Genomic DNA, 17,404 nt, shown 5'->3' with positions numbered 1-17,404 from the left:
TTGCATCCCTTAATATCTTCACGGGATCATGTAACTTCAGCCTAACTCGCACGAAGTTAACTTCCGAGGAACGCATTTTCGCGATGTAATTAACGATTCACAAGCAAGCGCATAACTTCAATTGGATTCAAACGCCACTTTAATTACTTCTCACCGCGTCACGTAATACCAACCGGATTAAAACATTACCCAATTTTCATGCGTTTACACATCATCCTCTCGCGATCTATTCTTTTTGTTCGCTTTGAGTCGTTTGTCGCCAACTGATCCTATAATTTCAATTAAAGAGACCAAAATGTTACGATCTGGCTCGTTTTTCATTAAAATCCAACTTCCCAAATTTCGATAAAAATCCAACTTCCCTTGCTTTGTCTCGCTTTATCTACCCTTCACTTTAGCTTAGCCTAACTTTACGCGTTTAACTTTGCGTCATGGACATCGAATGACTGTTCTTTTTACACTTTCCACGACTATAGGTAAAACATAAAAAGAATATTACTGAATTATTACTGTGCCGATTTTTAATTGAACGAATTCAATTTAATTAATTCAAGTACTAACGTAAGTAGACCGTGACATTTATGCAAATTAATATTATAAATATATTATAAATATAATTTGAAATATTCTACTTAGATAACGGATCGTTTCATTTATTAAGTAATTGTTGTTGTAAGGAATATTCTATGTACATTGAATCTACATATTTTTGCATATTATGTTATCTTTTTCCAACAAAACAGTTTGAACGATAAATCTCGAATAATTTTCAGGTTATCAAAATTATAATAAGTTCTTTCTTTTACTGACAAATTTAACGGTGAATTTTTATAAAAGAAATATAACGCAGTATATGCAGAAATGGATGTTGCAAATCAAATCTCTAGATGTATTTCAACGGGCACAGGATTTATGTAGTAATTTAATATATCAAGCCTTAAAAATCGGGTATTCAATATTACGTGTGGTTATCGTATATCTATACTACCAAGAAAATCACGAAAGAAAAGTGTCGGGAGAACGTAGAAGAGTAAGAAAGCTCGATCTGGATGAAACAAGCATCGCACATTTATTCGAGAAGCATGAAAAAGAAACAGGCGAGATTCGGTCGAGATTCGGCGGCGTTTTGTCACGCGAAAAGGAAAAACGGCACCGGCCGAAAAATTTACATAAAATGTTCTTTCTCCCACTCACTCTCTGTATCCTTTTTTACATTTTTTACATGTCTATACATCTCTCTCTTTCTCTCTCCCTCTCTCTCTCTCTCTCTCTCTCTCTCTCTCTGTACGTATGGATATGTCTGCGTATATACAGATTAGGCTGGCTCTTATTTACACTTGATGAAAAATTTGTTCAAGGTTTCTTTCGCTCCCCCTCCTCTATAATAATCCCAATAAATCCAATTAATAAAGAGAAATGATCTGGGCAAAATTTGAGCTCGATCGGGTAACGGATAGGCATACCTCTGGGCTCTTAAACATTAAAATAATTATTTAAATGCTTATAAAATCGGATTTATTCGATTATCCCGTGAACGAAAATTGACTTCAACGTCTTTTTATTTTCGAAATTAGAAAAAAGTTCTTACGATCTTTCTTGGTTTTTCTTCATTCTTTTCGGAAACTGTATTTCGTACGAAAACAGGTAATAGAACATACAAAACACGTCTTGTCTAGATCTACAACTTTTGTCTGATATAGTCATTTTAGTATAACTAATACTTTTTGAGAATAATCGAATAAAACCGATTTCATAAACGTTTAAATAATTATTTTGATCCGATCGAGGTGGAGGAACAAAATTTATGACACAGATTGTGTGTTTATTAATTGCAACGATTTCGCAGGATGGCGCGAAATAAATTCAAAAGACGAAAATATGAGCCAGCCTAATACAGATGTATCGTCTAAAAATATATCCTCGGAGCTGGCGACAATAAAAATGCACGTTAAGTAGCAACGCCTACGTATCTCAACGGTGTGTACAACAGTTCTCGTCTCATCTCATTTTCTGTTCCATTTAACAGGACAACGACAGAGAAAATTTGTCTCCACACGCTGTGTAGAGATTAAAGCTAGTCGTCGTATCAAAAAAGAAGCTGCTTTTAGAACGATGCGATGCGGCGTTCTTGGTTCGTAGCGAGTATTTAAGGTTTCGATGCGATTTCTTTGCGATTTTGTATCGGTGAATGTAGACCAGATTCGATAAATTTATATTTCTCATGATACAATGCACACAAGTTTATGACAGGGAGGATTAAATCAGTGAAAAAGTCAATCAACTTCCTTACGATGCAGTCATAAATCTCTAATATTGTAATAAAAAATTAGAGCTTGACAATTTTACCGTTAATTATTTTATTATCGTTTATAATTGCTTCAATAATTTTCTGCGAAATATTCACCATCGATACAAATATTTTACGTTGATTTGAGAGTTCCTGTCATCCTTTCCGAGTAACGTTATGTAATTCAATAACTTTGTATCTGCGATAACCGGATGACCGTATCATTAGTAAACTGCAAATGTTTATGCAATTTCAGATTTTTACCAACACATCTAAGGAAATAGAACGTAAGCAAAGATTTGTTCCATTTATCGAATATTATAACGAATTACCGAATATTTTATATGTTTATACATATGCATATATTTTTCTGCATATTTCTGCATTTTTCATATATTCCTGCATATCTATGTATGTTCGATGTTATGTATGTTTAAGTATATGAATTCGTAAATTGTCGATTTAATTATAAATGTACAAATAAATGTGCAAAATTTTATAATATCATTTTGACACAAAATTCCAATGACGTCGCATCGTACGTTTGCATCGAACCTTAAACGTGTGCTACGTCTTGATAGATTGTTTTCACCATCCACTGGACGCTTCTTTTTATCATTTATACGATCACTTACTGCCGGTGTCATCTAACGTGATTGTTCTGATTGTTCTTCGAGCTTCGTCGCTCTGTTACATCAATTTCTTGATGCGTCGAGACGCTCAACCGGTTGTATTAATCGCAATGTTTCGTCCTGATCGAGAAACTCGAAAAAACTCACGAGAGCGAAGGTTCAATGAGAGAATCTTTCGTTTGCAATGTTTCGGTTCGAGTTCACACTGATCATACGTAGCAAACATGCAAAGTTTTTCTTCGGTTTGTTGATAGAGAATGATTGAATTTTCGTACAATGAGAAACAATTAATAATAAGAAGAAAAGTGATATTTTTTTTATATAATATATATTTTAGTGTAAGGTACAGTAATTTAAATCTGTAAAGATAAAAGGTTAAAGTAAGTGGATTGTTAGACGCAAGTTAAGTGATAAGTTAAACAATAAACGTCTAAAACTATTCACTGAGAGGAGTAAAAAATGTTTAATCAACATAGAGTTTAATAATAATTTCTTTACAATAAAGTGCAACTCCGTATATAGGAATAATACGAACATACGTTTGTTAGGAATAAGAAATTAATCATAAAGAAATCTAAAAGAGAGATTATCGTTGACATTGATAAAAGCTTGCAACGAGGCACAAAATTCTATTTTCTCTTTGCTTAATATCCGTTTAACGTGTCTGTTTCTTAAATAGAATTTATGTTGATCAAATATTTTTCCCTGCTCTTTGTAAGTATGTACTATGCGCTTTAAAAGTTTTAAATCTCCCCTTTTACATTTTTAACATTCTGCAATAGTAACGAAAACGATAATAATTTCAAAATAAAAATTATTTCGAATCTTTTCTCATTAATTGAGAATCTTTTTGCGTTTTTTTTTTTTTTATTGATACATAATGTATATCTTTGGAATAATTTAGGATTAGTAATATACAACTTGATGTTCCAAACTAAATATCGTTTAATTTGTAAGTATTTTTGGGATCATTTTAATGTATTAGAATTCTTATTATAAAGCGATTTAAGTAGCATTTGATTCTCGAAGACGTAATTTGAATGCAAACGTTCAATTAGATATCCGTCAGACGTCAGAAATGGAATGAAATATGAAATTTCATTAAACTTCTCACTCCTTCGCCAAGATTAATCATGGAAGTCACACGAAACAAAAGCCTCAAGACGACCGGTTAAGCGTTTAACATGATAACACTTGTTGGAACATCGCACACCGAACAAGGAATTCGCATGCGTGTCGCTGAATGCCCCAGAGACAACCGCTGAGCAACAGGAAGTGTTCTAAATATGCGCGTCGTTCACAGTGAATATTAAAAATATTCTGTTCTGATGAAAAATACGTAGCGTAGATTCTGATATGTTCAGTTCGCTTAGCCCTCCGTGAACCCAGGGTCTCCTAAATAATTTCTAAGCTAAGGACATTGGAAGCTGTTCAAACGCTTGCAAATGTGCAAACTATCATCCATAAGTCACCAGATATTTAGTTTATTTAATTAATGTTATATATATCTAATTACGAAAGCGAAACTGATATTTACCAAGTATCTTTACCACAAGAGGAAAGATATTATACTAAGCTTCTAAAATTTGATTGAAGATTCATTTAAACTCAGTCGCGCTCAAAATTAAATTTAATAATCATCGCTGCTGCACGCTACAATTTCGATTCTAACTCGATCATAACGCAAAATGAATTTCGTTTAAATTAAAATTGAATCATCATGAAGAAGTTCCTCTCATCGTCGTTATCGCGTATTTATAATCTCAAACGGGAACAAATTTCGTTCGAATAAAATTCCAAGCTGCAATTTTGATTTAATTTCTGCGTCAAAAAAGATTAACATAAATATACAAATAGAATCGGGAGAAGGAAATTGACACGCGAGTGGGTTAATAAAGTTTCCGTTTAAAATTATCTGGTGGTCTGGTGATTTATAAAGGAGAATGCACCCAAAATAAACAACAACGAAAAAGCAAGACGTTCAAAGCAATCAACGTATATATATGTCTAATCATTCTATCATTGAAAAAGACGAAACGTTCGAAGCTGTGAAATGTGACAATGGGTCCCGGAGGGTTAAGGGTGCAACCCTGTATTCAGATGACTCGATTAAGCAAAGTCGTCGAATAAATGCGCTTTTCTTCCTCGAATTACGTCAAACTACGAAATGGAAAAGTGTCTACTGCGAGCGATTCTCTCGCACTTGACGCGTTGCTAGAAACGAGACATGGCAGCACGCGGATCTTCAAGATCTACGAGCGATCCAGACTCGAGAGTTTAGAGATCAAGTATCGCAAGGTTGGCCGTCTGGAAACGATCGAGGACCATGAAACAACGCGAGCCAATCTCGTCGGATCGCTTCGTACCGTTTGTTCGAGCGCGAAATGAAACTTCACAATGTACAATCTAAACGCTCTGTAATACTGAATTGACCTTTTGCAAGAAGGGAATTTTCGCTTGACGTGTATTCGCGAATTTTTTCCTCTCTGCGCCTAAACGTCTCTTCTACTTCTTCTGCTACTTCCACGATTTGATCTTCTTCCTTTTCAATTCATACACATTGTAATATTGCGTAGTTGAGTCTCGTCGGTGTTCGCCAATATTTTTCTCATTCTTTCAATCCGAGATTTATATTCTATCGATAGATCGGTATATATTTTTATTCGCATAATCCTAGGAGGTTTTTTATTCTTTTCCTTTTTCTTTTTTTTTTAGTATTTTTATCTGTTTTTTTTTCTTCTGTTAAATCGTAAATCCTTACAGACTAGTTTGATGAAACAAAAGTGTATATATATGTAATGTACTCCAACAAATTCTAGAAGGCTGCACATTCTCCGGATCACGTGCGTTTTCACCGTTCCCTTTTTTTCTTTTTTTTTCTTTTTTTTTTATAAACAAGCAAACACACGGCAGTACAGCAAACGCTTGTCTCGTTTCTCTCGAGACGTCTCGATAGTCGACAGCTTGATCATTTTCTCGTAACGTGGACAAGCGAGCTCGTAATTTTCTCGAGGTTCTGTTTATATTGTAGGACTTACTCTTCCTTCCTTTTTCTGTATTTTTTTTAGACAACCTTGGAAAGAGTTTTTGAGTACGTGATCCTTTAAATAAATATAATTTTTAAATCTGTGAATAAATTTGTTCTTTCCCTATCTGAAAAATTTAATTCATTCACGAGGTTGTTTAATAAAATCCAAGTTAAATTCATTTTTCTTTAGATAATATACGAATTAACACTTCAACGATAGGCCAGGTCAATTGATACCTTATGTGTAATGAAATAATATTAAAACAAACGTAAAAACAGTAGTTAAAATTTTCATATGGATAGTGCAATTAATTTAATTAATTTTTTTTTTGAAATAAAATCGTTTTTCTCAGTGAAACCCACCCACCGATAAAGTATTAATATCGAAATGTCAAAAAAGCCTCGAATTTTGTTTTCTCCCATTCTGATAAAATCTCTTTCTTTGCAATTTTGGTAAAATTCAAAACTCACCATTCCAAGGTTACAGGATACAACTATATTTCCTCGATCTTTACAAGCTCTAATGGTTCACATATTTACGTGATTCACGAACAGATTTGTAGATTAAAGTTAAGGTATCGCTTGAGACACAGTCAAACATTTACCGCTAAGCTATATAATACGTACGGTCTAACGAGGAGGTTTAAAGAAACAAGAAGAAGAATAGGGATCGTCAGGAACGCAACAGGAGAAATCCAGCAGGAGGAAACCAAGAGGGGGATGATTCAGCCCATTTATGATTGCTCATCGATTCTTTCTCCATCGATCTTTCGTTAAGTTTCATAAGATCATTAATCGTGAGAAACAGTTTGATTAAACGCGCATGCAAAAAATGTCCGATCTTACCGCGTGTACTCAAGCATAAATGGCTGAACGATCGATGCACAGAAATCGTATTGGACTCTTGTCGTCCCTTGAAATCGGAAGTCGTCGTCCAATAGGATTCCACGCGCCAACTAAAAGTGGCTTTTTTTTATTTTCGTTCTCAGTCTTCGAAATCTGTAGTCTGCGTTCGCGTCGTACGAAAATAAAGTCGTCGAAGGTTTTGAGTTCACACGGCTCGCGGGAATCGCTCGATTGTTTTGTTAAGTCGCAGTCAAAGAGACTGCGGATGGATCGACGCGACGGCGCCAATATCGAACCGGATAGATCTCCTGGTGCCGCTGTACGAACGTTACTGTTATACGCCCCTTGAAACCTCGGACACCCTTAATTTGTACTTTAACATGAGGATACCTGGTTACCATGATGGGCGGCCTCGTTTTCACGCGTTTTCTGTTAGGCGAAAATCGATATAGTTTGTCCTGGACGCGTCTGCAACTTGATGTTTATTTTGTATTTAATTCTTCCGTACTCACGTGTTATGTTTGTTTAATTTAGTTTTTAAACAACCAATAAATCTATTACGCTTTAAATCACTTCATTTATGGTGAGGAAAGAGAGATTAGACATCGTTCCTTTAATTGTGCAATCAATTACCATAAGGTTTGATTTTAAGGGTTAATTAAAGGGGTTAATTCATAAATTTTCCTTGTGTATTATAGTAGAACTCCATTTATTAGAACAAAATTTTAATTAGGGCTCGATTAATCATTTGACAGTGCAATAAAACGAAAAAGAATTCGAAATAAACGATTTAATTATCTTTTTATGGTTTTTAGCATTTCTGCATTTTTCGTATCAGAAGTATCTGAAGTAACTGTCTAATTGAATCTATGACTGCGTTATTCGAATGAAAGATCATAAGTAAAAAGGATAGTAACTCGTCTCCTATCATAGCTATCGTATGAAGTCTAATTACGTGAACTGTCCCCTAATGAGTTTCGATGAATAGAGTTATATTGTAATTTCAGTTGGTAACTTGGAGAGTTCTAAGCGATTTCAAGAGATTTTGGAAGGATCTAGTGTGTGAATTTAATATAAATTTTGTTCGACAGAGGATTTAATAGAATCTTATTTCTATAGTATCCAAAGTTGATATAAATTTCAGTTGATAAAGACTTCATAACAGAAATTCGTGTATTCCTATTAGTATCTAAATTTAATGTAAATTTTAGTTGGTGGCAAACTTTTAATAGGGATTTACTTCTGACGATGTTTAAATTGAGACTACATTTCGGTTGATGGAGACTTTATAACAGGAAGTGTAAATTTCGGTTAATAGAAATATACCACCAACAGTATTCATCCGTTTCATGCAAATATCGTAAAAGGAATTTCCGCACTCGTGTGAGTATTAAAATTTAGTATAAATTAAGAGAATAATAATTAATTAGTTACAGTAAATAAATATGAAAAATAGATGAGAGAAAAGAGCGAAATTATTTTTTAATCTTTAATAATCTTTAATCTCAATACATTACTTTTTCTGCTCTTCAGAGAACGAGGAAATCGAGGAAGGTTCTCATATTTTAAAATATATTTTAAATGAGAGATTTTTGGATTAAAATGATTAAATTGTTAACCTTGTACTGTAATTATTCGATCGAATACTTTTAATCGCTTTTCGCCCTTAGATCGCAATATTTTATTATTTTTATATTATTATATTATTATGTAGATTTTTGTCAGCAAAAAAGGTGAATTTATGCATCTGTTTCTGTTATCTAATTTGTAAACAACAATTCGTTAATCGAGAAATATACAATTCATTATTATTATTAGTTCGAGATTAATCACTGTCATTATTTTTCATAAATTATATAGTCGTTAGATGTAGGAGGTATCGCGTTGGAAAACGGTATCAGAGAACAACGAAATCCTGTCCGAAATGACAGATGAAATTCTTTCCCTTGTAGTGACAGATGATTCTGGACGTAGAAATGGGTTTCCGACAGCAAGAAAATTGATCGTTCGTTCTCGATGACAGGAAATTGTAGAATTCTAACAGGAGAGAAAAATTATTCATAAAAGATATTCGTTTTATACCTTTACTTCAAGAAATTGTACAAAAGAATAAAACGCTGAGATTCTCGATGAAATAAATGAAGTTATAAATCTTGTATAAATAACTTAAATTAATTCGAAAGGATTTTACAAAAGAACAGACATTTCAATTTCTCAATGTCTTTTCTACGAAACCAACGTATAAATTGTTTATATATAATATTCGTACTAAGCTCATAATTATCCTAGAAGAATACGGAAATCTAATTTTAATATGTTTCGTAAAATGTCTACTTCAAAATTTTCAACATTCACAACAAAGTATTTTACAAACCGAATAATTATACTAACTTCTTAAATTTCTCAATATCTTCAACATCTACATCAAGCTAATTCATAATTACTAGATAAACAGTCTATCAATAATTCCAATTCTTTCAAACAATAGAAAAATAATAATAAATTACTCTGAAACTTCCAACTTTTCAAAAATCTCCTATAGTAATAAAAAAATTGTCTAAATGTTCCAACAGTTTCAATATCCGCAACAAATTACTTTCAAAGTCTTTTAAAACGACAAAAAAGTATACATTCTTAAAATACGCTAATGCTTACACAAATAATAATAACATCGAAAATTCAGGAACTTCTCAAATATTCCAATATTTTCAAAATTTTTAACAAACTCTAATAATTTTCAAATCTTCCAGCATCCTGCTACATTTTACAATTTTACAAAAAGGTAGAATTAAAGTACACAATCTGTTCCAAAAATAACGGAGCAACTTAAGATTAAAAAAAACCCAGTAGCGACATCAATGCGAAAATTTTATCACATAGAAATACATCCTTTGTCATCGTCATCATTAGGAGCAGAATTATAGCGATCAACATTGGAGTAGAGTTGGTTCACGCGTGAAAAAATATGGTGCTGTTGCGTAATAACGTACCGACCCATAATGCAGCGACCATAACTGTTTTTCTTGAAAACAAATAAATTAAAATATTGCACCAGCTACTCTGTTCGCTGGACTTAGCATCGTGCAATTACTTTCGATCTCCTCGGCTTCGAAAAACAACGAAGGAGAAACGCTGTGATAACATTCGAGACATCCGGAAGGCTGTGACGAGCATTCTCAAAGGAATTCCATAAAAAGACGCGCAACAACTATTTGACGCATTAGTTAAGGGTGCAAATCGTTGTATCGCCACAGGAGAAACGTGTTTTGAATAAAATAGAACATTTTCCTCGATACGATGCTTCTGCTTCGTTATTTTCACAATGTTTGACTATTCTTTTCGACGAATCGTGTAACAATGAAATACTTAAAGATTTCTACGAATAATAATAACACGAAAAATTCTCAAACTTCTCAGATATTCCAATAATTTCGATATCTTTAACGCAAACTTTAATAATTCGAAAATTCTCCACAATTGACCCGCCGTAACTCCGATCAATTCTGCGATTCTATGTAAGGAAAAAAGAAGAAAGAAAGATCGAACGAACAAGTTTCACGATAGAATCGCGCGATATCCCTCTTCCGGTCATCCATCAACAGTATGTATCTCAGAACGTATCACCGAACCAGTCGGAAGCTCGCGTTAATCGCGCCAAACGTATCGCAACTTCCTGTCTTCGCTATCATCTTCTAAACGTCAAGCCGCAGAACACGTCCATTTAATTAACAAGCAACGGCCTGTCTATCGAAATATTATCGATTCAGCGATATCCTCGTGCGAGGACACGTAGCGAACGCGTGTAAACGAGGCCGCGTCAGAATCAATCCGCACCCCTCGAAGAATCGAGCACGGATCCGCCATATTTTTTGGCTGAGCGTTGCTCGAGAAACGATTCATCTTTACGTTCCCCTGAGTTTGATTTCAACGTGAACATCTCACTCTCGCGCGCGCGCTCTCTCTCTCTCTCTCTCTCTTTCTTTCTTTCACACGTTTCCGCATGCACACACGCAAGCTCTCTCTATCTCTCATTATGTGTTTGTGTTTGTGTGTGTATGTCTGTGTGTGTATGTGTGTTTTTCTTTACGGTTATATACGGGAGAAAGGGAGAACTCTCTGCAAAATAGATGATGCGGGAGAACGGGGAGAATGCGAGCAGGGTGTTCGTCTTCTAGTCAGCGCGCGTTCCTTTTGCGAGCGGATTAAATCGCCGAGAATATACGAGGGGATGCTTTGCAGTCGCATCCACGGTGAAACGTGACCGCGTAAAGTAATTCCAGTGATTCGTGCGACGTTAGGTTTTCTTAGAATTTTAGAAGAATTTTAGAAGAATTTTAGAAGCACCGTAGATCGATGATAGATCCTGATTCTCTCCTCTTATTCCGTGTTTTGGAGATTAAATGATTTTTAGAGTGCGGATGTTTCTACGGATTCATATTTTCACGAATACAACTGAAGAAGTACAATTGAAACAGAGGTTCGAGGCATTCTGTGTTTTAGAATGCTGTGTCTTTTAGGAGCATTCTTGCGTCTCATAAGTACATAAGCATTTAGCGTAGCAGTCTAATGATTTCTCCTTTCGTTTTATCCTGGGGGTTTCAATATATTCAATTTCAATGAAGCCTTTTCTTTATAGCAGGAATACCAATTAGATCAAAATGATACATTTAGAAAGATGCAAATATTTTAATATTACGCTTGCAAAAATGTCGAGGAATTTTGAAAGTACATGTTCGTTCGAATTAAACGAATACATCAAATAAGCTAACGTTTCTTTATTTTCAAGACTGCATCGAATCCACAATTTCACATCTAAGTCCAATTATTTGGGATTATCCATTCCATACCCGATCTTTTTTCAATCGAAATCCAACAATTAGTCTTGAGCTTGTTAATAAATTTCTTTCTCTTTTATCGCCTTTTTCTGCGAAAAGTAAGGAAGAATTACCTCAACTGCCTTCATCCCCCTCTGGAACTGCTCGCAAGAGAAACGTCCGCTAGCAACGAAACGAAAACCCTGAATATGTGTGCGGGTACGCAAGAGTGTGAGTACACGTACACATACATGGGAATATATCATATACATATTATATGCTATATTATACATATATTATATATATACAAATATATATATATATATATATTATATATGTATATATATGTATATACGTGAATGTATAAAGAAGTAAACTCGTCAGACTTATGATTTTATGCATAGGTCAGAGGTTCATCGTCAACAAAGGAATTAGCGTCCTCTTGCCCATCGCAAAATGGCATCTGCCAATACGTCAAGGTGAGCTTTCGTCTGGAACAGAGACAGAAAATAGCGTTTGCTCTTGATAGCCTGGTTCGACATGAAAGTAACGTGTTTAGCTGACAAATGCACGCATGTACCTACGTATATTTCTCATTCAAATTATAGTAAAGGTTAAAGCGATGAAAAATAGGAAATTTGCCGGATAAATATCTTCTTGTTGATCCTTTCACTGTTCACTAAAACGACGATGAAATAATTGTGCGGAAAATCTTGAACAAATTATCCAGTTTTTATCGTTCTAAAACGTAGCGTTCAAAGCTTAATACAGAAAACAAACATAAAGAGAATCTCATGAAACACCTGATTTTCATTTATAACATCGAAAGCCATTCAATTCTATTACATATAACTTCTATACATGCATTAATCGTGAAAAACTGTTCGGTTCTGTTTCAAACTTTACCATTGTAGTCGTAGTGGTTATATCTCATTACAGCGTTAAGGAAATTTCAAAAAGTTTCCCACAATGCACACAATATATTCTTGAAAGAATTCTGTGTTAAGTGTTCGGGTATTTTCGTGCGCTACTGTAAAACATACAGAAAGAAATATACGAAAAGAATCCCTAAAACTGCTAACCTTCATCCAGAACCCAAAAAGGACGAACAACCGAAAGAATACCGCCAGCTCCGTAAAAAGGACCATCGTCTAAACTCATCCCGAGCCATTCGTGTGTCCCGATAGCTCGTTCGATATTCCGATCCAGCCCCTACGCATCCCCAGCCGGGCTCTCGGCAAAAAATTCGTTAAGTCAGTTAGCGAACTTTCCCTTCGAAAATCCGCGCGCGTTCTCGCGGGCGTCTACTACTTTTCGAAAGCTGATCGAGTTCGAGAGAGCGTCTCGCTACCTTGGAAAATCTAATTCTCCGGTTCGAGTTCGAGGTGACGTAGTTTAATCAGATCCGGGGGCCGCCCACGTTGATCAGGCCAATTCCGTTTCGACAACACGGGCCGTTCCGCGTTCTTCTTCTTTGGCCGTATTCTTCCGTTACGAGGTGGAAACGGTGGAAGAAAGAGAATAAAAGAGAGAGAGAGAGAGAGAGAGAGAGAGAGAGAGAGACTGGCGGCGGCGCGGCTCGACCAGCCGGAAGGAAAAGAAGCAAATATCGATTTCAAAGAGGCGGAGAGGCCGGCCCGGAATCAGCCGGAGAGAAAGGTCAACTGTTCGCCGGATGTGAGGGATGATAAATCCGCGAGAGGGCGAAACGTTGCTCAAGTTTCCTTTTTCTTTTTCCTCTTCTTTCCTCGACAAGGTCCTCTCTGTTTTTTGTTTGTTACGTGGAACAGGTAGGTGGAAAAGGGTGGATGTGGCAGTTGGGAAGAACGTAACGAGGTCGCTAATATACGACCAGAAAACATGATGAGGCAGTCATTATGAGAAAATATCATAACGTTAAGCAAATATGCTACTGCTGAAAGGTATTTGGACACTTGACTCTTCTTGACGAGACATATTTTAATTGGAAAGGTATATGGTCAAATCAAACTTTGATATGCGATGATTTGGTTCATCATAAACACAATAGTCGCATACGAGTATTAGCGTACTATAAACTGATTAAATCGAGCTTATCTTCGTATCCTGATTCATGGAAGCGTTTGAACGAATATAGGATATCAATACATGAAAAATGAATTACCAATGCGAACGTAAACGTCGCATGAATTTTTCTGAGACGGTAGTCAGTTGGCAGTTTTAATTTTGTTGTTCCGTACGTGGGATGCGGTATCACGATTACTATGTTTATGCAAATAACGTGTTTGTGTAATTGGCGTGTAGGTTTTAGGTTCACGTTCGTTCCTCCAAGTTGTTTGCATATACACACCAATTGCGTAATGTTCGCTGTTAATTAACTGAACTTGAAGGCAATCGTTTTATTGCATCAGTTGAAATTAAACATTGACTTTTACACACGTTTCATAATATTGATTCTATTTATAAGTTTAAAAATTAACTTTTTTTAAATTAAAAAAGTGTTGCCTGTTTCTGTATGTATATTTGGATTGTTTAAAAATCTCAGATTTTTCAAATAACTGGAAATTCATGTGAACGAAATAATTTGTAATTTATACGATATATTATAAGTCTTAATTTAAATGAATTTAATTAACACGTTTACCGTCATGATAGTCATCGGCGATGAATATTTTAAGATTGTATAGTACTGTAATTACTTGCGTGAACAAGATTGCGATTATGTTTAATAGTAATAGTAAAGTGTGATTATAAAAAGAGCATAGAATATTGCAAAACTTTATTTGTTTATTTCTTTTTCATTAAGATAGTAAGATAATAAAATATTAAAATATTACACATTATGTACTACGTTATTAGCTACTGTATATGTATACTGTATATAACAATATTGGAACATTTGAAATACATATAGTAACTCAAAGAAGCATTTTGACATTTACCACAGAGAATTTGTACCAACATATTATGTACATTATACGAAACTTTTTGAAATTGCGTTGCTACTATAATGAGTCACGACCATCGTGATTACGCTAGTAAACTTTGAAATCGGTCCGACGACGTAAATTGAAGTTAAAAGAGATTTGTTACAAACATACACTTATTGTTAGTGAAAGGTTAATATACAGTAGTCTTAAACAAATATTAATTACTGCCAAAAATGGTTCCGCTAAATATTGTAACTCATTGATATAGTGAATAATTGACTCCTCAAATATTTTAGTTATCTTTGCAAAGTGCATACTTGCCATAAATATCTTATTATTTTTAAGTACATTTTCACATCTGTTTTAAATTTCCTTGATATAATCACGACAGTTGTGTCTCGTTACAGCGCTAATAATATTTTAAAATGTTTCCTATAATATATACATAAGTCGTTTCTAGGAGTGTTGGAACACTTTCGCGAGCCACTGTAGCACCATTTGTATGCTCGTTCCATTTTTCAAGCGATTTGTACGTAAAACTTATCTCTTGCAGCGCGTGCTAACCGTGCTCTAATCTGCTTCTTTCATCCACTCGTTTCCTTCTGTCCTTTCGCGAGCGAGAATTCTCGTGGAAATCAGGAGCAATTGTTTTCTCTTCTTCCCTTGGTTTGTCTCTCCACTCTCTCTCTCTCTCTCTCTCTCTCTTGTCTCTCTAGTCTTTATTCTACCGGTTGTTTTTTCACGATGGCAAAGGCGGAGGAGAATGCCTTTGTACTTAAGGGCCGGAAGAATTAAGGCGACGAAGCTTTTTAGAGATTTACGGGCTCGCCAGACAGTGTAAATTGAGCCCTGCCGAGTTCGCGAGATTAGTTCTCCGCGGCTTTCGAGTGTTTGCGTGCGCGTTAGATGATGAACTATGCCGCGAAGGGGTTGGAGACGGCGCAATTGCGTGTAAAATTAGCGAAACGGCGATGCACGGTGAAGGTTGTTCGTCTTCGAGGGTTGCGACAGTCTATAGATAGCATAGAAGAAATTTTGACACGGAATTGGGTGAGAGGTTCTACGAATAAGACGTCGTTAAATTAAAGAATTTAATAAATTAAGAAAGTAAGGATTGGAATGTTAAAGAAATAAAGAGCGAAGAGTTTTAAGATTTAACTCGGCACAGTGATAATGTAAATATCAGTTAAAGAAAATCGAAGGACATTATAAAAAAAGAACTCTTTTTAAAACAAAATTGATGACTATGATATTTATAGACTTTATTCTCCTTGGAAGATAATAAATATCAAACTAAGAAATAATAGCATAAACTTCTTATTTCATGCAAAATGTATTACTAAAAAATAATATTACGAGGCATGACACACGAAATTAATCACATTTTCGCATTAATTATTAATTATATGTACCAAATACTAATATAAAGCATAACGTACACGTACAATTAATAACACTTTTGCATTCCTTCTAGTCTATTCATTTAATAGTAAAAATAAAAAGAAAGTATATTACACAGATTGACAAAGTGTATTGCATGATAATTGCAAGAAATTGTGGGGTATTGATCGTGTTATTGATTAATAACGTAATTGTACACCGTCGCGAGATGACTAATTGGAGACTTACAGTTTTGTAAAACATGCAGGCTTGCCTGTCCTCGTCTTCGCCTGTAGGGCAGTCTATGAAACCGTCGCACAAGGCGTGATCGTCGATGCAATGGTATCTACCCATTCTGTCCGCTGTGGGACACGCAAACCTTTCCATCCCGTCTTCGGAGATTGGACATTCTGGAAAGGAAAGAATTGGAAAATTATAGCCACGGCGCTTTAATCGAATTACCACTGATATTAAAATGCTTTTCAATTCCTTTGGGTTATTACACTGCAATGCTAGTAAAAAATTTGTAATTCTTTTACTTCCTTGCCTTTTTGCCTCAATATTAAGAACATTCTAATAACCTGCAGTATCAATAATTTGATATTTATTATTTGATATTACTAACGTTATAATAATATTTTTATAGGCTTTATATCCACGAGTAAGTATCCAAGAGTAAGTATTACCATATCTCTTCTTTTTAAGTTTGTATATTTAGTATCTATCTTGTTAGTAATCCTAGTATTTTAACGATCATTAGATTGCCGATTTTTATATATTCATGTAAAATTTTCAAACTGTTGTGATTATAACATTTAAAGGATTTATTTCGTTGTGTTCATAAAAATATAATTCTTCGGTTGTACCATAAAGCGAAGGAAGAATTTTCACCAAGTGATCAATTATCTCCTTGTTTCGTTATTTTATCGATCTGAGATTTTCCAATTTCTGTACATCATTACCTCTCCCATTCTTTCCTTTAATCGCCTTCTTACTCTCTAGTTTCTACCTTTAACACCTCTAACTGTTCCGATACCTCGTTATTCCTTTCAGCATCATCAATTCTCCGTCTCCATTCTACAACTTCGTTATTTTCCCACTTCATCCCTGTATTTTTCTACTTTCTTCTATCGCGCTCGTAGTTTCGTCGTTTCGCGGGTCTCTTCGACACCTTGCATTTCCATTAATGTACCATCGTTTCATATAATTTTCATATAATTTTTCTATTATACTGTTCACACGCTATCGAGCGTATACTATTTTTATGCAAAGATCGACTCGAGCCTTCACCCGCCCCCGGATCGCAGCAGCGTCTGTTTGCGCGAAATTTTGTTGCAACCTTGCGAGAAAACGTGTTTTAGAGGCTGCGTCGTATGAAATTCAAAGGCAGCGGAAAAATGCCAAGGCTCTTGCTGACAGTTTCGTTTTATCGATTTATAGAACGCGTTTGTTTCATTTTGTACGCGTAATGAACGTAAATCGTCTCGGTAAATTTAACAAAAAGCGCT

General features: G+C 35.0%; 1 protein-coding gene across 7 annotated transcripts in view; it reads right to left on the bottom strand.

Annotated features, from left to right (window-relative positions):
* Nucleotides 1-11,110: 11,110 nt before the first annotated feature.
* LOC126924961 (uncharacterized) overlaps nt 11,111-17,404 on the bottom strand; it is a 64,248-nt gene continuing 57,954 nt past the window's right edge. For 2 of the 7 annotated variants that reach the window (XM_050740038.1, XM_050740039.1), the window contains exons 3-4: nt 16,146-16,306; nt 14,354-15,528 (exon numbers count right to left, since the gene is read on the bottom strand). In XM_050740038.1, coding sequence (XP_050595995.1) covers nt 15,334-15,528; nt 16,146-16,306 — 356 coding nt within the window. In that variant the 3' untranslated portion in view covers nt 14,354-15,333. Of the gene's footprint in view, nt 12,099-12,187; nt 12,287-12,513; nt 12,638-14,353; nt 15,529-16,145; nt 16,307-17,404 lie in introns of those variants that run through there. The other 5 variants (XR_007713756.1, XR_007713757.1, XR_007713758.1 and 2 more) reach the window with 5 other exon arrangements.

The sequence above is a fragment of the Bombus affinis genome, chromosome 15 (genome assembly GCF_024516045.1).
Source record: "Bombus affinis isolate iyBomAffi1 chromosome 15, iyBomAffi1.2, whole genome shotgun sequence".
Taxonomy (NCBI): domain Eukaryota; kingdom Metazoa; phylum Arthropoda; class Insecta; order Hymenoptera; family Apidae; genus Bombus; species Bombus affinis.
The sequence above is the reverse complement of the archived record's forward strand: the minus strand, read 5'-3'. Positions and strand labels throughout refer to the sequence as shown.